This window comes from Lathyrus oleraceus, chromosome 6, assembly GCF_024323335.1.
Source record: "Lathyrus oleraceus cultivar Zhongwan6 chromosome 6, CAAS_Psat_ZW6_1.0, whole genome shotgun sequence".
NCBI lineage: Eukaryota > Viridiplantae > Streptophyta > Magnoliopsida > Fabales > Fabaceae > Lathyrus > Lathyrus oleraceus.
In genome coordinates this window covers 422,813,945-422,826,431 of record NC_066584.1, presented here as the reverse complement: position 1 = coordinate 422,826,431, position 12,487 = coordinate 422,813,945, and the positions used below count along the sequence as shown (strand labels likewise).

The 12,487-nt window shown below is 40.2% G+C and overlaps 2 protein-coding genes across 3 annotated transcripts; both read left to right on the top strand.

Moving 5' to 3' along the window:
• Positions 1-7,086: 7,086 nt before the first annotated feature.
• LOC127097184 (probable peptide/nitrate transporter At3g43790) lies at positions 7,087-11,833 on the top strand (the record flags this gene model as incomplete). The annotated part of the gene is made up of 12 exons (XM_051035694.1): positions 7,087-7,103; positions 9,787-9,889; positions 10,013-10,066; positions 10,230-10,292; positions 10,372-10,421; positions 10,534-10,609; positions 10,683-10,871; positions 10,976-11,063; positions 11,221-11,306; positions 11,392-11,499; positions 11,607-11,651; positions 11,741-11,833. Coding segments are annotated over 12 exons (972 nt in total), but the record flags the coding sequence as incomplete, so codon positions are not given.
• LOC127097183 (uncharacterized) lies at positions 7,928-9,198 on the top strand. Of its 2 annotated transcripts, none has more exons than XM_051035692.1 (3): positions 7,928-8,473; positions 8,608-8,737; positions 9,128-9,198. In XM_051035692.1, the coding sequence occupies exons 1-3, from the start codon at positions 8,033-8,035 to the stop codon at positions 9,181-9,183; spliced, it is 627 nt and encodes a 208-aa protein (XP_050891649.1). In that variant the 5' UTR covers positions 7,928-8,032; the 3' UTR covers positions 9,184-9,198. The 2 variants fall into 2 exon arrangements, with proteins under 2 accessions (XP_050891649.1, XP_050891650.1); XM_051035693.1 differs by having other exon boundaries at positions 9,135-9,190.
• Positions 11,834-12,487: the final 654 nt, after the last annotated feature.

Here is a 12,487-nt window from a genome sequence, read left to right as displayed (position 1 = left end):
ATTGACGAGAAAGCGCCAATTGAATTAAAAGAGTTACCTTCGACTTTGAAATATGTGTTTTTAGATGAGACCGAGGCAAAGCCGGTCATCATAAGCAACCTTTTGACCAAAGAAGAAGAAGCCCGTCTAATCATTGTGCTAAAAACCAATCAAGAAGCTATGGGTTGGACTCTTTCCGATCTAAAAGGAATTAGTCCATCCTATTGTATGCACAAGATTTTGATGGAGGAGGATTTCAAGCCTGTAGCTCAACCACAACGCCGCTTGAATCCTACCATGAAAGAGGTTGTAAGGAAGGAAGTGGTGAAGCTATTGGATGCGGGAATGATTTACCCGATCTCGGATAGTCCGTGGGTTAGTCCCGTGCACGTGGTTCCGAAGAAGGGTGGAATGACCGTAATCCGTAATGACAAAGACGAATTGATCCCGACTAAAGTTGCAACGGGGTGGAGAATGTGTATAGATTATAGACGGTTGAATACCGCGACTCGTAAGGACCATTTCCCACTCCCATTTATGGATCAAATGCTTGAAAGACTATCGGGCCAACAATACTATTGTTTTTTGGACGGCTACTCCGGGTACAACCAAATTGCGGTTGACCCGGTTGATCATGAGAAGACGGCTTTCACGTGTCCGTTTGGAGTGTTCGCATACAGAAAAATGCCCTTTGGGCTGTGCAATGCACCGGCGACCTTCCAACGATGCGTCCAAGCCATTTTTGCCGATCTAATAGAGAAAACAATGGAAGTCTTCATGGATGACTTCTCGGTATTTGGTGGGACGTTTAGTCTATGCTTGGCAAATTTGAAGACGGTGTTGGAAAGGTGTGTGAAGACCAATTTGGTGCTAAATTGGGAAAAGTGTCACTTCATGGTGACCGAGGGGATCGTGCTAGGCCACAAAGTCTCTAAAAGGGGGCTTGAAGTGGATAGAGCTAAGGTTGAAGTAATTGAAAAATTACCCCCTCCGGTGAATGTGAAAGGCATCCGTAGCTTTTTGGGGCACGCGGGGTTTTACCGGCGCTTCATCAAGGACTTCTCAAAGGTGGCTAAGCCTTTGAGCAATTTGCTCGCCAAAGATCAGGTATTTCTCTTCACCGAAGATTGTTTGCAAGCTTTTGAGGTTTTAAAAGAAAAATTGGTTACCGCTCCAATAATAGTCGCTCCCGATTGGAATGAAAATTTTGAACTAATGTGTGACGCGAGTGACTATGCTGTTGGAGCGGTACTTGGCCAAAGAAAAGACAAAACTTTTCATGCGATACATTATGCGAGTAAGGTTCTTAACGAGGCTCAAATAAATTATGCCACAACGGAAAAAGAACTACTCGCAATAGTGTATGCGCTAGAAAAGTTTAGGTCCTATCTTATAGGGTCGAAAGTCGTTGTGTACACCGACCACGCGGCGATTAAATATCTGCTAACCAAGCCGGATTCGAAGCAAAGGCTCATCCGTTGGATCCTCTTGTTACAAGAATTCGATGTCGAAATCAAAGACAAGAAGGGGTCGGAAAACTTGGTAGCGGATCATTTATCCCGCTTAGTGAATGTCGAGGTTACCGCATCTGAAAAGGAAATCCGGGAAGAATTTCCTGATGAAAAATTGTTTAAGGTTCAAGTTAGGCCGTGGTTTGCAGACTTTGCAAACCACAAGGCTAGTGGTTTCGTGCCTGCCGACCTAACTTCGAACCAAAAGAGGAAGTTCCTTTCGGATGCGAAGTATTATGTTTGGGATGACCCATACTTGTTTAAGTTGGGTAGTGATAACCTGTTAAGGAGATGCGTAACTGGTGATGAAGCCCAGAGCATCCTTTGGCATTGTCACAACTCGCCTTATGGCGGACATTATAATGGGGTTAGAACGGCCACTAAAATTCTTCAATCGGGATTTTATTGGCCAACTATTTTCAAAGACGCACATGCCCATGCGCAAAGTTGTGACAGTTGCCAAAGAAGTGGTGGGATAGGTAAGAGAGATGAGATGCCTCTCCAAAATATCCAAGAAGTGGAAGTGTTCGATTGTTGGGGCATAGATTTCGTAGGACCTTTCCCACCCTCTTACGGGAATGAGTACATGCTTGTAGCTGTTGATTATGTCTCCAAGTGGGTTGAGGCGATTGCCTCACCTCGGGCGGATGCCAAAACGGTGATAAAATTTTTAAAGAAAAACATCTTTTCCCGTTTTGGAACCCCCCGAGTGTTGATAAGTGACGGAGGGTCACACTTTTGCAATGCACCTTTGGAAACAATTCTAAAACATTATGGTGTATCGCATAGGGTGACAACTCCGTATCACCCTCAGGCTAACGGGCAAGCGGAGGTCTCTAATCGAGAGATTAAGAGAATCCTAGAAAAAACCGTGTCCAATTCTAAAAAAGAGTGGTCCCAAAAATTGGACGAAGCATTATGGGCCTACCGTACGGCCTTTAAAGCTCCAATTGGCCTAACTCCGTTTCAATTGGTATTTGGTAAAACTTGCCATTTGCCGGTTGAATTGGAGCACAAGGCCTTGTGGGCCCTAAAGTTTTTAAATTTTGAAAATGAGGCGGCCGGTGAAAAAAGGAAAGTACAACTACTTGAGTTGGAGGAGATGCGCAATGCCGCATACCACTCAAGTTGGTTGTACAAGGAAAAAGCAAAGAAGTATCACGACAAGAAGATCCGTAATAAAGAATTCGTGCCCGGACAATTGGTCTTATTGTTCAACTCCCGGTTGAAGTTGTTTCCCGGGAAGTTGAAATCAAAATGGTCCGGGCCATTTCGGGTGAAAGAAGTAAAAGAGTACGGGGCCATTATCATTGAAGACATGGACGAGAAAGATAGTAGGACCGTGAATGGCCAACGATTGAAAGTGTATCTCGGCGGTCATGTGGATCGCGAGAGTTGTGCTCAGCCGCTCGATGCTCCTCTGTGAGCATCGCACCGTCGAGCTTAGCCGACGTTAAACAAGCGCTAGTTGGGAGGCACCCCAACATTGTAAGTATTTACTGTTTTATGTTTTATGTTGTATGGAGTACACTGTGCTGAACCCATGCTGGATGACTTGCAAGTGCTGCATTTGCCTTTGCACTTGCTGTCATGCTCGCTTGCAGCTCGCTAGGCGAGGCAGCAGCGAGCACGCTCGCTACCTGCTCGCTAGGCGAGGCAGCAGCGAGCGCTGCAGTACTGTTTACTATTTAAATCTCAGCAGGGCCATTTTGCCCAAACCCTCAAAAACATTTCTGAACGGCTCTGCTGAGAAATTTCGCGAAGCTTCTCAAACTCTCGCATTTGCATCGCTATCACTGACCCTCGCTCCTTCCGTCCGATTGCAAACTCTTCTCATTTCAATTTTTCCGAATCCGTGTAATTAAGGTTTGCCCTACTTCATTTTCTTTTTGTGTACTCTTAAAATTCCAAATATGAATTGCAAATAGGGAAGTGTAGTATGGGAAATTGAGGTTGCATGTGATGTTGTGGAGTTTGCAATGTTTGGATACTTAGGTTTTCAAATTGGGGATTTAATTTTAATTTAGGTTTTGCATGCAATTAGGCAATCCCCAATAGCATAGAACGATTCATTGTCATGATAGATCATTAGGTTCTGTGTAGGGAACCATTAGAGTACGGGTATTTTAAAATTATGCTTTGATGACTAACCTGTTGTTTGGTGTGTGTGGTTTCTTTGTATCTTTTGCAGATGGAGTCTAGATCTGGAGCTGGTAAGAAAAGGAAGGGAGCATCGACTACATCTCGAACGGTTCCTATTCAATTCGACCAAGACAAGTTTGTCGGCCCTAAACAAGCCGCCAGATACATCGCTTTGGAAAAGCGAAAAATACTTCCTGAGAAGCGTTTTCTGATCAACCCACAAGGCACTTACAGAACTTTCGCCGGGTTGATAGACGCCAAGAAGTGGGATAGGTTGATAAGTCCCTTAGAACATTACGACATTGCTACGGTGCGGGAGTTTTATGCTAACGCACTGCCCGACGACGACGAGCCCTTCACTTGGGTTTCTAGAGTTGTCGGGCGTACTATTCCATTTGACAAGGATGCTATCAACCGAATCCTAGGGGAACCGCTCCAGCTGGGAGCTGATCAGAGAGACCAGTACCACACCGACCTCAGACTTCACAGAGATGTCCCTGCCATTACCGCCGACCTGCTTTTACCTGGGAAATCGGTTGAGCCGAACCCATCTGGGGTTCCTGTGAGATATCACCGGGAGGACATGACTCCCATGGCTCAGCTGATACTACTCTTGGTTTTGACCAACATCCAGCCCAAATCACACACTTCTACTGTGCCGATCCCAGTGGCACATTTAGTCCATTCCATCCTCACAAATGTTGAGATAGATGTGGCGAGGATAATCGCCAATGAGCTGAAGACCGTCGTCGAGAGCGGGCTTAAGTCAGGGGCTCGTGTTAATTGTCCCTTGGCTTTCCCGTGTTTGATTATGAGCTTATGTGTTCAGGCTAGGGTGAGGCTTCCGTCTCGTGGGCAGGTTCGAATCCCGGCACCTATCGATGATAGGTATGTGGCTAAGTATTGTAGAGCTAAGACTACCGGTGGCAGTGCAGCCTCAGGAAGTACTCGGGCTGCTGATGGTCCTAGTGCTTCTTCTCCCGGACTTGATCCGTACCTGCGGGCTGTTTGTGACTACAGTTTTGAGTGGATGGCAGCATCCCAACGAGCTATGATTGATATGCACAACAGTATGCAGAGGTTGGAGCTGCAAGGTAATGACCCCTCCGGTGCTCGAGCATTGTTAGCGCGTGAGCAGTTTATGCTTAACGCTAATTGGCCTGTGGACAGGCCAGTCTATGGTGAGGGGGTGGACGCTGAGGCTGCTGATGATGATGATGTTGATGATGAGGCTACCGGTTCTAAGGCCGGTAGCGAAGAGGAGTCCTGAGCCCTTTGTGGGTTGAGTATTTGTATTTGTATTTCAGTTTTTATTATGTCATTTCTAGTTGTATTTTCGAATTTTGTATTTTGACCATGGTGTGTACTATTGGGGTGTTTTGTCCCCCACGAACAAATTTATATTTTCAGTAATGTTATTTATTTTTTGTTTTTAATTTTGTGTGTTTAATAAATTTTTGGTTGATTGAGTGGCAAACCCTTCTAGATTGGTTGCTCCTCAAGAAGTACCCAATGAAGGTGCATCCGAGCTTGGATGGCAATGATAAGAATAAACAAGTGAATGAAGCTAAGGTACATGGTTACCGTCGGCTAGAATTTTAGAATGCATTAGGAACTTTACTCTTTTTGGTAAATTGAATATTGTCTTTTTGCAACATAATTGAATGAATGCTTCATCTAGAACTTAAAACCACAAATTGTGAGGAAACCTCCATTGTTCACTTAAATGCTGGATTCTAATAAGTTTTGTTGATTCATGTGATTCATTATTTGTCTTTTATTATTGTGAAATTGTGGAAGCAATTAGAAATGATCAAGGCACTTGTTTTCTTTTGAGCACAACTACATCCAAAAACAACTTACCTGTGAGCAGAGAGAGTATTCGTTAACCCCTTTGAGCCTAAACAGTTGAATCTCGGCTTGAAATAAAGCGAGATCTCAAAAATCTTTTTTTTACAACCCGAAAAATCTTGATTATTGTTCTTTTGCCGTAAAAAGTTAAGAGCATTCACTTAGGGTGTGGAAGAAATAAGTTGGGGAGAACGAAAAAGAATTGGTAAGTACCACAACTCTTGAAAAAGATAAGAAAAACCGAGCAAGCATAGAAAAATATATGTATAGAAAATATAGAAAAGAAACATCTGTTTTGTATATTTGATGTGAAAGAAAAGAACAAAAATAGAAAGAATGAAAAAATGCTTGCTCGGAAGAAAAATAGTGAAAAATAAAAATTGAGTTGTGGAATATGTGTTGTGAAGGTTTCAAATAAGAAACAAATGAAACAAAGTCGAGTAGTGTGAATATTACTGTGAATGTCTCTTTTGCATCGGCACTTTCGTTTCAATGGCCTTAGAAATGACCCTTGTTTGTTAACCTAACCAAGCTTCAACCGAAAAGCCCTTAGTGATCTTTATGCTTCCACAGTACCATTTTTAATTGATTAGACATTGTATGAATCTGTTTGATTTCTTCATTATTTGTTAGAGAGTGAGATTAGTCCCGCGGTTGCAAACGCGCAAAATCTTCATTCCTTATTCGAAGAGGAGAGATAGGATGATTCATTCAGAATAGTATTGTTGTAGATAGATAAATATTTTGCATTGCTATTTAAGTTTAAGTTCCTAGGTATTATTTTATTCGAACCGTTGGGAACTTGTATTTGCTGATTTCGCTTGTGTTTGAGCCGTTTATCCAACTTCGGAGAAACCGTTTCTTAAAGCAAATCCTCTTGTCCTTCAAGAGGCATACTTTGCTTGAGGACAAGCAAGAATCTAGTTGGGGAGAGTTGTTAGATGCCAAAAAGTGCTTATTTGAGCTATCATATGTGGGCATCTTTCACTCTTTTTCCTTGCTAAAATTGTCAAAACCACATTTGTTTTACATGGAATGCATTACATTGATAAACAAGCTTGGTGCCTTTGATGTGTGTGTTATTGTGCAGGAAAGGCATGAATTAATTGATAATAAAGACACAAGAGAATTGGCAAAGGAACCAAAGAGAGCAAGCATTTCATCTGCCTGCTCGCTAGGCGAGTCTGTGGCGAAGCTTTGGTTCGCTAGGCGAGCTCAAGGCGAAAAGCTCCAGTAAATTAGCAAATTAATTCGCTAGGCGAGCTCAAGGCGAATGTGGTAGCGAGTTCATTCTGTTTTGGTGAAAAATGCAGCTAGCACTCACTCGCTAGGCGAAGCTCTAGCGAGTCCCCAGCGAGCATTCCAGTAGCAAAACCTCTCAACCTCGCTGGGGCGAAGGTTGAGGCGTGTCCTTCGCTAGGCGAAGGTATGTTCGCTAGGCGAACATCACAGTTCACCAAGGCCCTGTTTTCTCTGGGCGCAGGGGCCTTTTGTGCCCATTTTAGACCCTCGCTAGGCGAGCCATTCTGCTCGCCTAGCGAACATGACAGAACTGCAGTGGTCTATAAGTAGCAGGTGCCACTTTTGAGCACCATACCTCATTTTTACCAACTTTTCCATTTTCTGTACTTTTTTCTAGATATTTTACAGCATTGTTTTGGGAGCTTTTATGCCCTAGTTTTTCATTTCTCTTCATCTAGCAACCATCTTCCACAAAAAGAAGGTGGATTCCCATCCAACTTCGATTATCCGACTTGGATGTTGATCAACCTTCTTTCCTTACTTGCCGACCAAGCTACCATGAAAATGAGTAGCTAAGTCATCCATTTGTCAAGGTTAGATGTAGGTGATTTCTAGCTTTGTGTGTAAATGTAAGGATCCTCATATGTAAACTCTTTAACGGTAAATATATGATGAAAACTTTGTTTCTATTTAAAACTCTTTGTGTTGGTATTTGATCGAGAGATGTTTACCGATTCTTGACCTAGGTTTTCATCCAAACTTGTTTGTTAGCTAGAGATAGTAACGAATGATTTTGTTCACCATAAGGTTGAACCAAAAAGTTGTCATTTTGATAGATTGTGTTCGAGAGAAACAATGGATCAAAATAGCAAAACTCACAATGGGTGTTCGAGAGAAACGCATTGAGAGGACCTTGTGAAATAATTTATCATCTAAAGGAGTTTATAAGATTGTTGACCGAGCTAATACATGCAAAGTGATCATTGAAACCTAACTTTGACAATATTTCTCATTTAATCAAAACATAACTTTTACCGCAATTAATTACTTTGTATGCAAGATAACTTGATTAAAACCAAAACCCTATTGTTACATTAAGTTAAGATTAATTCAACCATTGAACGGCAGTGATATCTTACAATCTCTGTGGATACGATAACAAAAACCCGACACGAAAAATATACATTTCAACACTAATATGTAAAAAAATCGTAAACAATCTAAAGAAATGGTTCAGGAGAGGCACATAACATAACCCTCTCTTCTTAACTCTTCTCACCCAAAACCCAAAACCCTTCTTCTTAACAATGTATCTCCCCCGCCACATACTCATCAGAACCTTCCTTCACCGCCGTCCATTCTCCCATTCCGCCGCCGCCATCCTCCACCCCCCAGAGCCAGACCTAGAGCCGCTCACCTACCTCGAAGGCTTTCCAAAACCTGACCCTAAGTACGACGAGACCATCCTCGCTATCCCCCGCAGAGATTCCGGGAAGAACATTTCGGCCAAGGAGCGCAAAGTCGGTCGCGTTCCGAGCATAGTGTTCGAGCAGGAAGACGGCCAGCACGACGGTAACAAACGCCTCATTTCCGTCCGCTCCGATCAGATCAGGAAGCTCATTAACCATCTCGGACGCTCGTTTTTCCTCTCACGCCTCTTCCATCTACAAGTTCTCCACCAATTCGACTCTGATTCAAACCCTAACGATGACAATGTCATTGAGAACGTTCGCGTTTTGCCCCGCAGTGTATGCGTTGTTGTTTTCCTGATTATTTGTGCTTTCATTTCGGCTAGGTTACTCAATTAGAAGCTCTACTAATTTTCGTTGAATGGATTTTGTGCTCGCAATAAAATTGATGGAATTTATTGGAAATTTGACAGATTCATTTGAAAGCTGGCACAGATGCACCTTTGAATGTTACATTTATAAGGGCTCCTTCAGATGCTTTGTTGAAAGTTGATATTCCTATTGTATTCATAGGAGATGATATTTCCCCTGGACTCAAGAAAGGTTAGTTCAACACATGTAGAAAAATTACTATTGTTCTTGTGCTTTTGTTTTTCATAAGTAAATTAAATTTGATGTATTTACCACTGCATTATACCACCTTTCCTTAATTTTTGGTTTATCATTGTTCTGGACTTCTGGTTAATATTCTGCTTCACATGATTAGGAGATTAGTTTTTTCTTTGTTAATTCTGTTTGCTGTTAGTTGTTGATACAATTATTAAGTTACTTGTTGTTAGTTAGTTGCTACCTACCAACAATTTGCATCTGTATCTTTCCAATCAGTGTCAATTGAATGTCAAACCTCTTTTAGAGTTCAATTCTCCAGCTTTTAACTCTTTCCCTTTTTCACTATTGCACTTAACACACATCTCATTTGTCTAAGTTTTGGAGGCAATAGAGAAGGAAGTTTGTGCTCAGAGTGTAAAAAGTTACCTATAATTCAATGATCAGCATCACCTCAAAACTGAATAGACCAAGACTATGGTTTCTGCGTAGGTTCAATTTTATGCTCATGGGATTTTATGCTAGATGGTATGTGCAACTGGTTATATGTTTTATGAGAAAAGTTTCTAGTTCTATGTTCCATATGGCTATGGATAGCAAAATGTGGTACAGTGCCATGTCCAATATTTGTTTTATCATGATGGGTTTAAGACTTGGGTGTTTGGATAAAAAAAAACTTAATTAAGCTCCTATTCAACAACAATTTATTATGAGTTGTTTTAGATCAGCCGTTTCTACTTTCTACCATCGAAAATGGAAGTGAGAGAGATCTCTGCAACTGCAAGATCTTTATGTAAACTATTCTAGAGTTTATCAAACTAAGGTGTAAAGTTTTTGTAAACTATTTTCATAAGCACTTCCAAACATTTAAACAAGTACTTATGTGATAGGGTAAACCTTAGTTATATGAACGAGTTTTCTATTATTCAGAACCTTAGTTATATGATAAACGTTTGAGTTATATGTGTTTAATTAAGCTGTTTATCCAATCAGAGCCTGAAAAATTTTCCATTACAGCATTGATGATGATAAATACTTGATTTCAGTATTATTTTCAACACACTGTTTGGCCTTAGCACAAGTTTTTCGATGGCGGTTACTACCCGATTCTTTCTTGGATGTTTAAATGGTTTGCTAGGACCAATGAAGGTACCAAACAACACAAATATAACCTAATGTTTCGTCCTTCAACATCAGGGAACAATCATTAGTTTGTCATTTCTGTATTTGGATATCAGTTGATTTTTTTGTCACATCGTTTTCTGATAACAGGCTTATAGTACCGAAATATTTAGAGAAGAAAAGCAAGGTCTTGGACTCTCAACGGTAAACTTCTATAACCTATGTTCGACACTAACACGACACTGACACACACGTTACCTTCAATAACTTCTATCCACACATCAAGCTCAATAGTACTAGGTGTAGCACGTCGTTGATATATTTTCTGCATTCAACAATAATAATTCATAACGTGATATGGTTTCAGCTCAGTGCAGCTTGGGGTATAGGCTTAGTAATTGGACCAACATTGGGAGGTTATTTGGCTCAGGTACTTGATGCTTCATAGCTATTTTAATTGAAGACACTTTTATTCGTTTCGCTAATACTGTGTGAAATTTACATTGCAGCCAGCAGTGAAATACCCTCATCTATTTCCAAAAGACTCATTTTGGGATAAGTAAGTGGATTTTACTTGATTTTTAGTATCATAAAGTTCTAACAATTCAGCTTTTCCTTCGATCCTTATTGTTGATGTGATTATTTTAATTGTCAAAACATAAACCATGCAGGTTTCCATATTTCTTGCCTTCCTTGTCAGTATCAACTTTTGCATTTGTGGTAGCAATTGCATGCATCTGGCTTCCGGTATGAGTAAGCAACTTCATAGTTTGTTAAACATGTATAAGCATTTGATCACAAAATTCCTGCATCACTGTAGGAAACACTTCACAACCACCCTCTAAGCAATGAGTCTATTGATGATGCTGAAGCTTTAGAAACTGGAAACATAAGTAATGACGACGACAAAATAATCCAAAAAGATGAAAACCTCTTCCTGAACTGGCCATTAATGTCATCTATTATTGTGTACAACATTTTCTCACTTTATAATGTTGCTTATCAAGAGGTACCATTCCTACTTTTGGTGACTTATTTGAACTTTATAATGTTGCTTAACAGATATTAAATCTAATAGGATATATAAGTAAACACCATTCTACTTCATGATAGGTTTTCTCATTATGGGCTGTTAGTCCTGGAAGGTTTGGTGGTTTGAACTTTACAACTGATAATGTAGGCGATGTTCTCGCAATATCAGGTACGTCTTTGATATGTGTCACTAGAGATTTATTAGTGTTGGGATTAACATATTTTCTAGCCTTCCTTGTCACATATCAGGTACATTGCTTTGTGCATTTCATTTTTCAAGATATTCTGCTTAATAACTGACCTCTTCTCAAATGGTCAATGATCAGGTATTGGTCTTATTGTCTCCCAGCTTTTCCTCTACCCTTCATTTGAAAGAGCTTTCGGACCTATAAAATTTGCTCGCATCTCCGCAGTAAGTTTTTTTCCATTCGTAGAAACTAATGCAGCTCAGCATTACATTGGTTCTTGTTCTAAAAATGTCTTGTTACCTTATGTAGGTTTTATCAATACCTCTGTTGCAAAGTTACCCCTTCATAGCAATGCTTTCTGGCATTACGCTATACCTAGTTATTAATATTGTTTCTCTTCTAAAGAATGTTCTAAGTGTAAGTTTATCTTTTTGTTTATTTAACCGATCATGAGTGATCACGTTTCAAACAAACATCTGTATGTATTACAAGCTTATCTAATAGTATTTTTTTCTCAATTTCAGATGACGATAATCACTGGTTTATTTATTATGCAAAATAGAGCCGTGGTAATTTTTTTTCTTTAATTCTAAGCTTTTATTTCTTTTTGAAAGTTGATATTATATTTTGAGGAAATTGTGGCGTAAATGGAAAACAGGAACAACATCAAAGAGGGGCAGCTAATGGCATTGCTATGACTATAATGTCAATATTCAAAGCAATCGGTCCAGCGGGAGGTGGTGCAGTGTGAGTTTCCCTTTGATTTCTCTACCTATCTTTCATTGTTTCAAATTGTGAGATAAACTTGCTTATTGTATGTGTTTGTACAAACTTTTTCATGTTAATTTTCTTTGTGATTGTTTGAATCAATTGTGCTAGTACTAGTATTGCAATAATCTTGAAGTCTTATAGGCCTAGACTAAAATTGATATGGTTTGTAGTATATGTTATGACTTGTAAATGTGTACATAAATTTGTATATATTTTGATACATTTAAGGCAAAATTGGTTTGAATTGGTATATATATATATTTGTTAGCCAAAAATTGGTAGAAAAAAGGCCAAAATGGCATATATAAAATGTGATAATTGTCTGTCAAAATCTGGTTGAAAACAGGTAGAAATTCTGGTTTATAAACCTGGAAAAAATATGGTTTAAAACAAAAGCTTCAAAAATTTTCGTATACCTTAGACAGCGCTTTTGTAAAAAGCGCTGTCTAAGGGGGGGATTAGAAAGCGCTTTAGGCAAAAGCGCTGTCTAAGGGGGGGGGGGGGGGGGCTTAGACATCGTTTTTTGAAAAGCGCTGTCTAAGGTATACCTAAAAAAATTAAAATAGGAGGGTCTTAGAAAGCGCTTTTGGCCAAAGCGCTGTCTAAGGGGGTGGGGCTTAGACAGCGCTTTTCA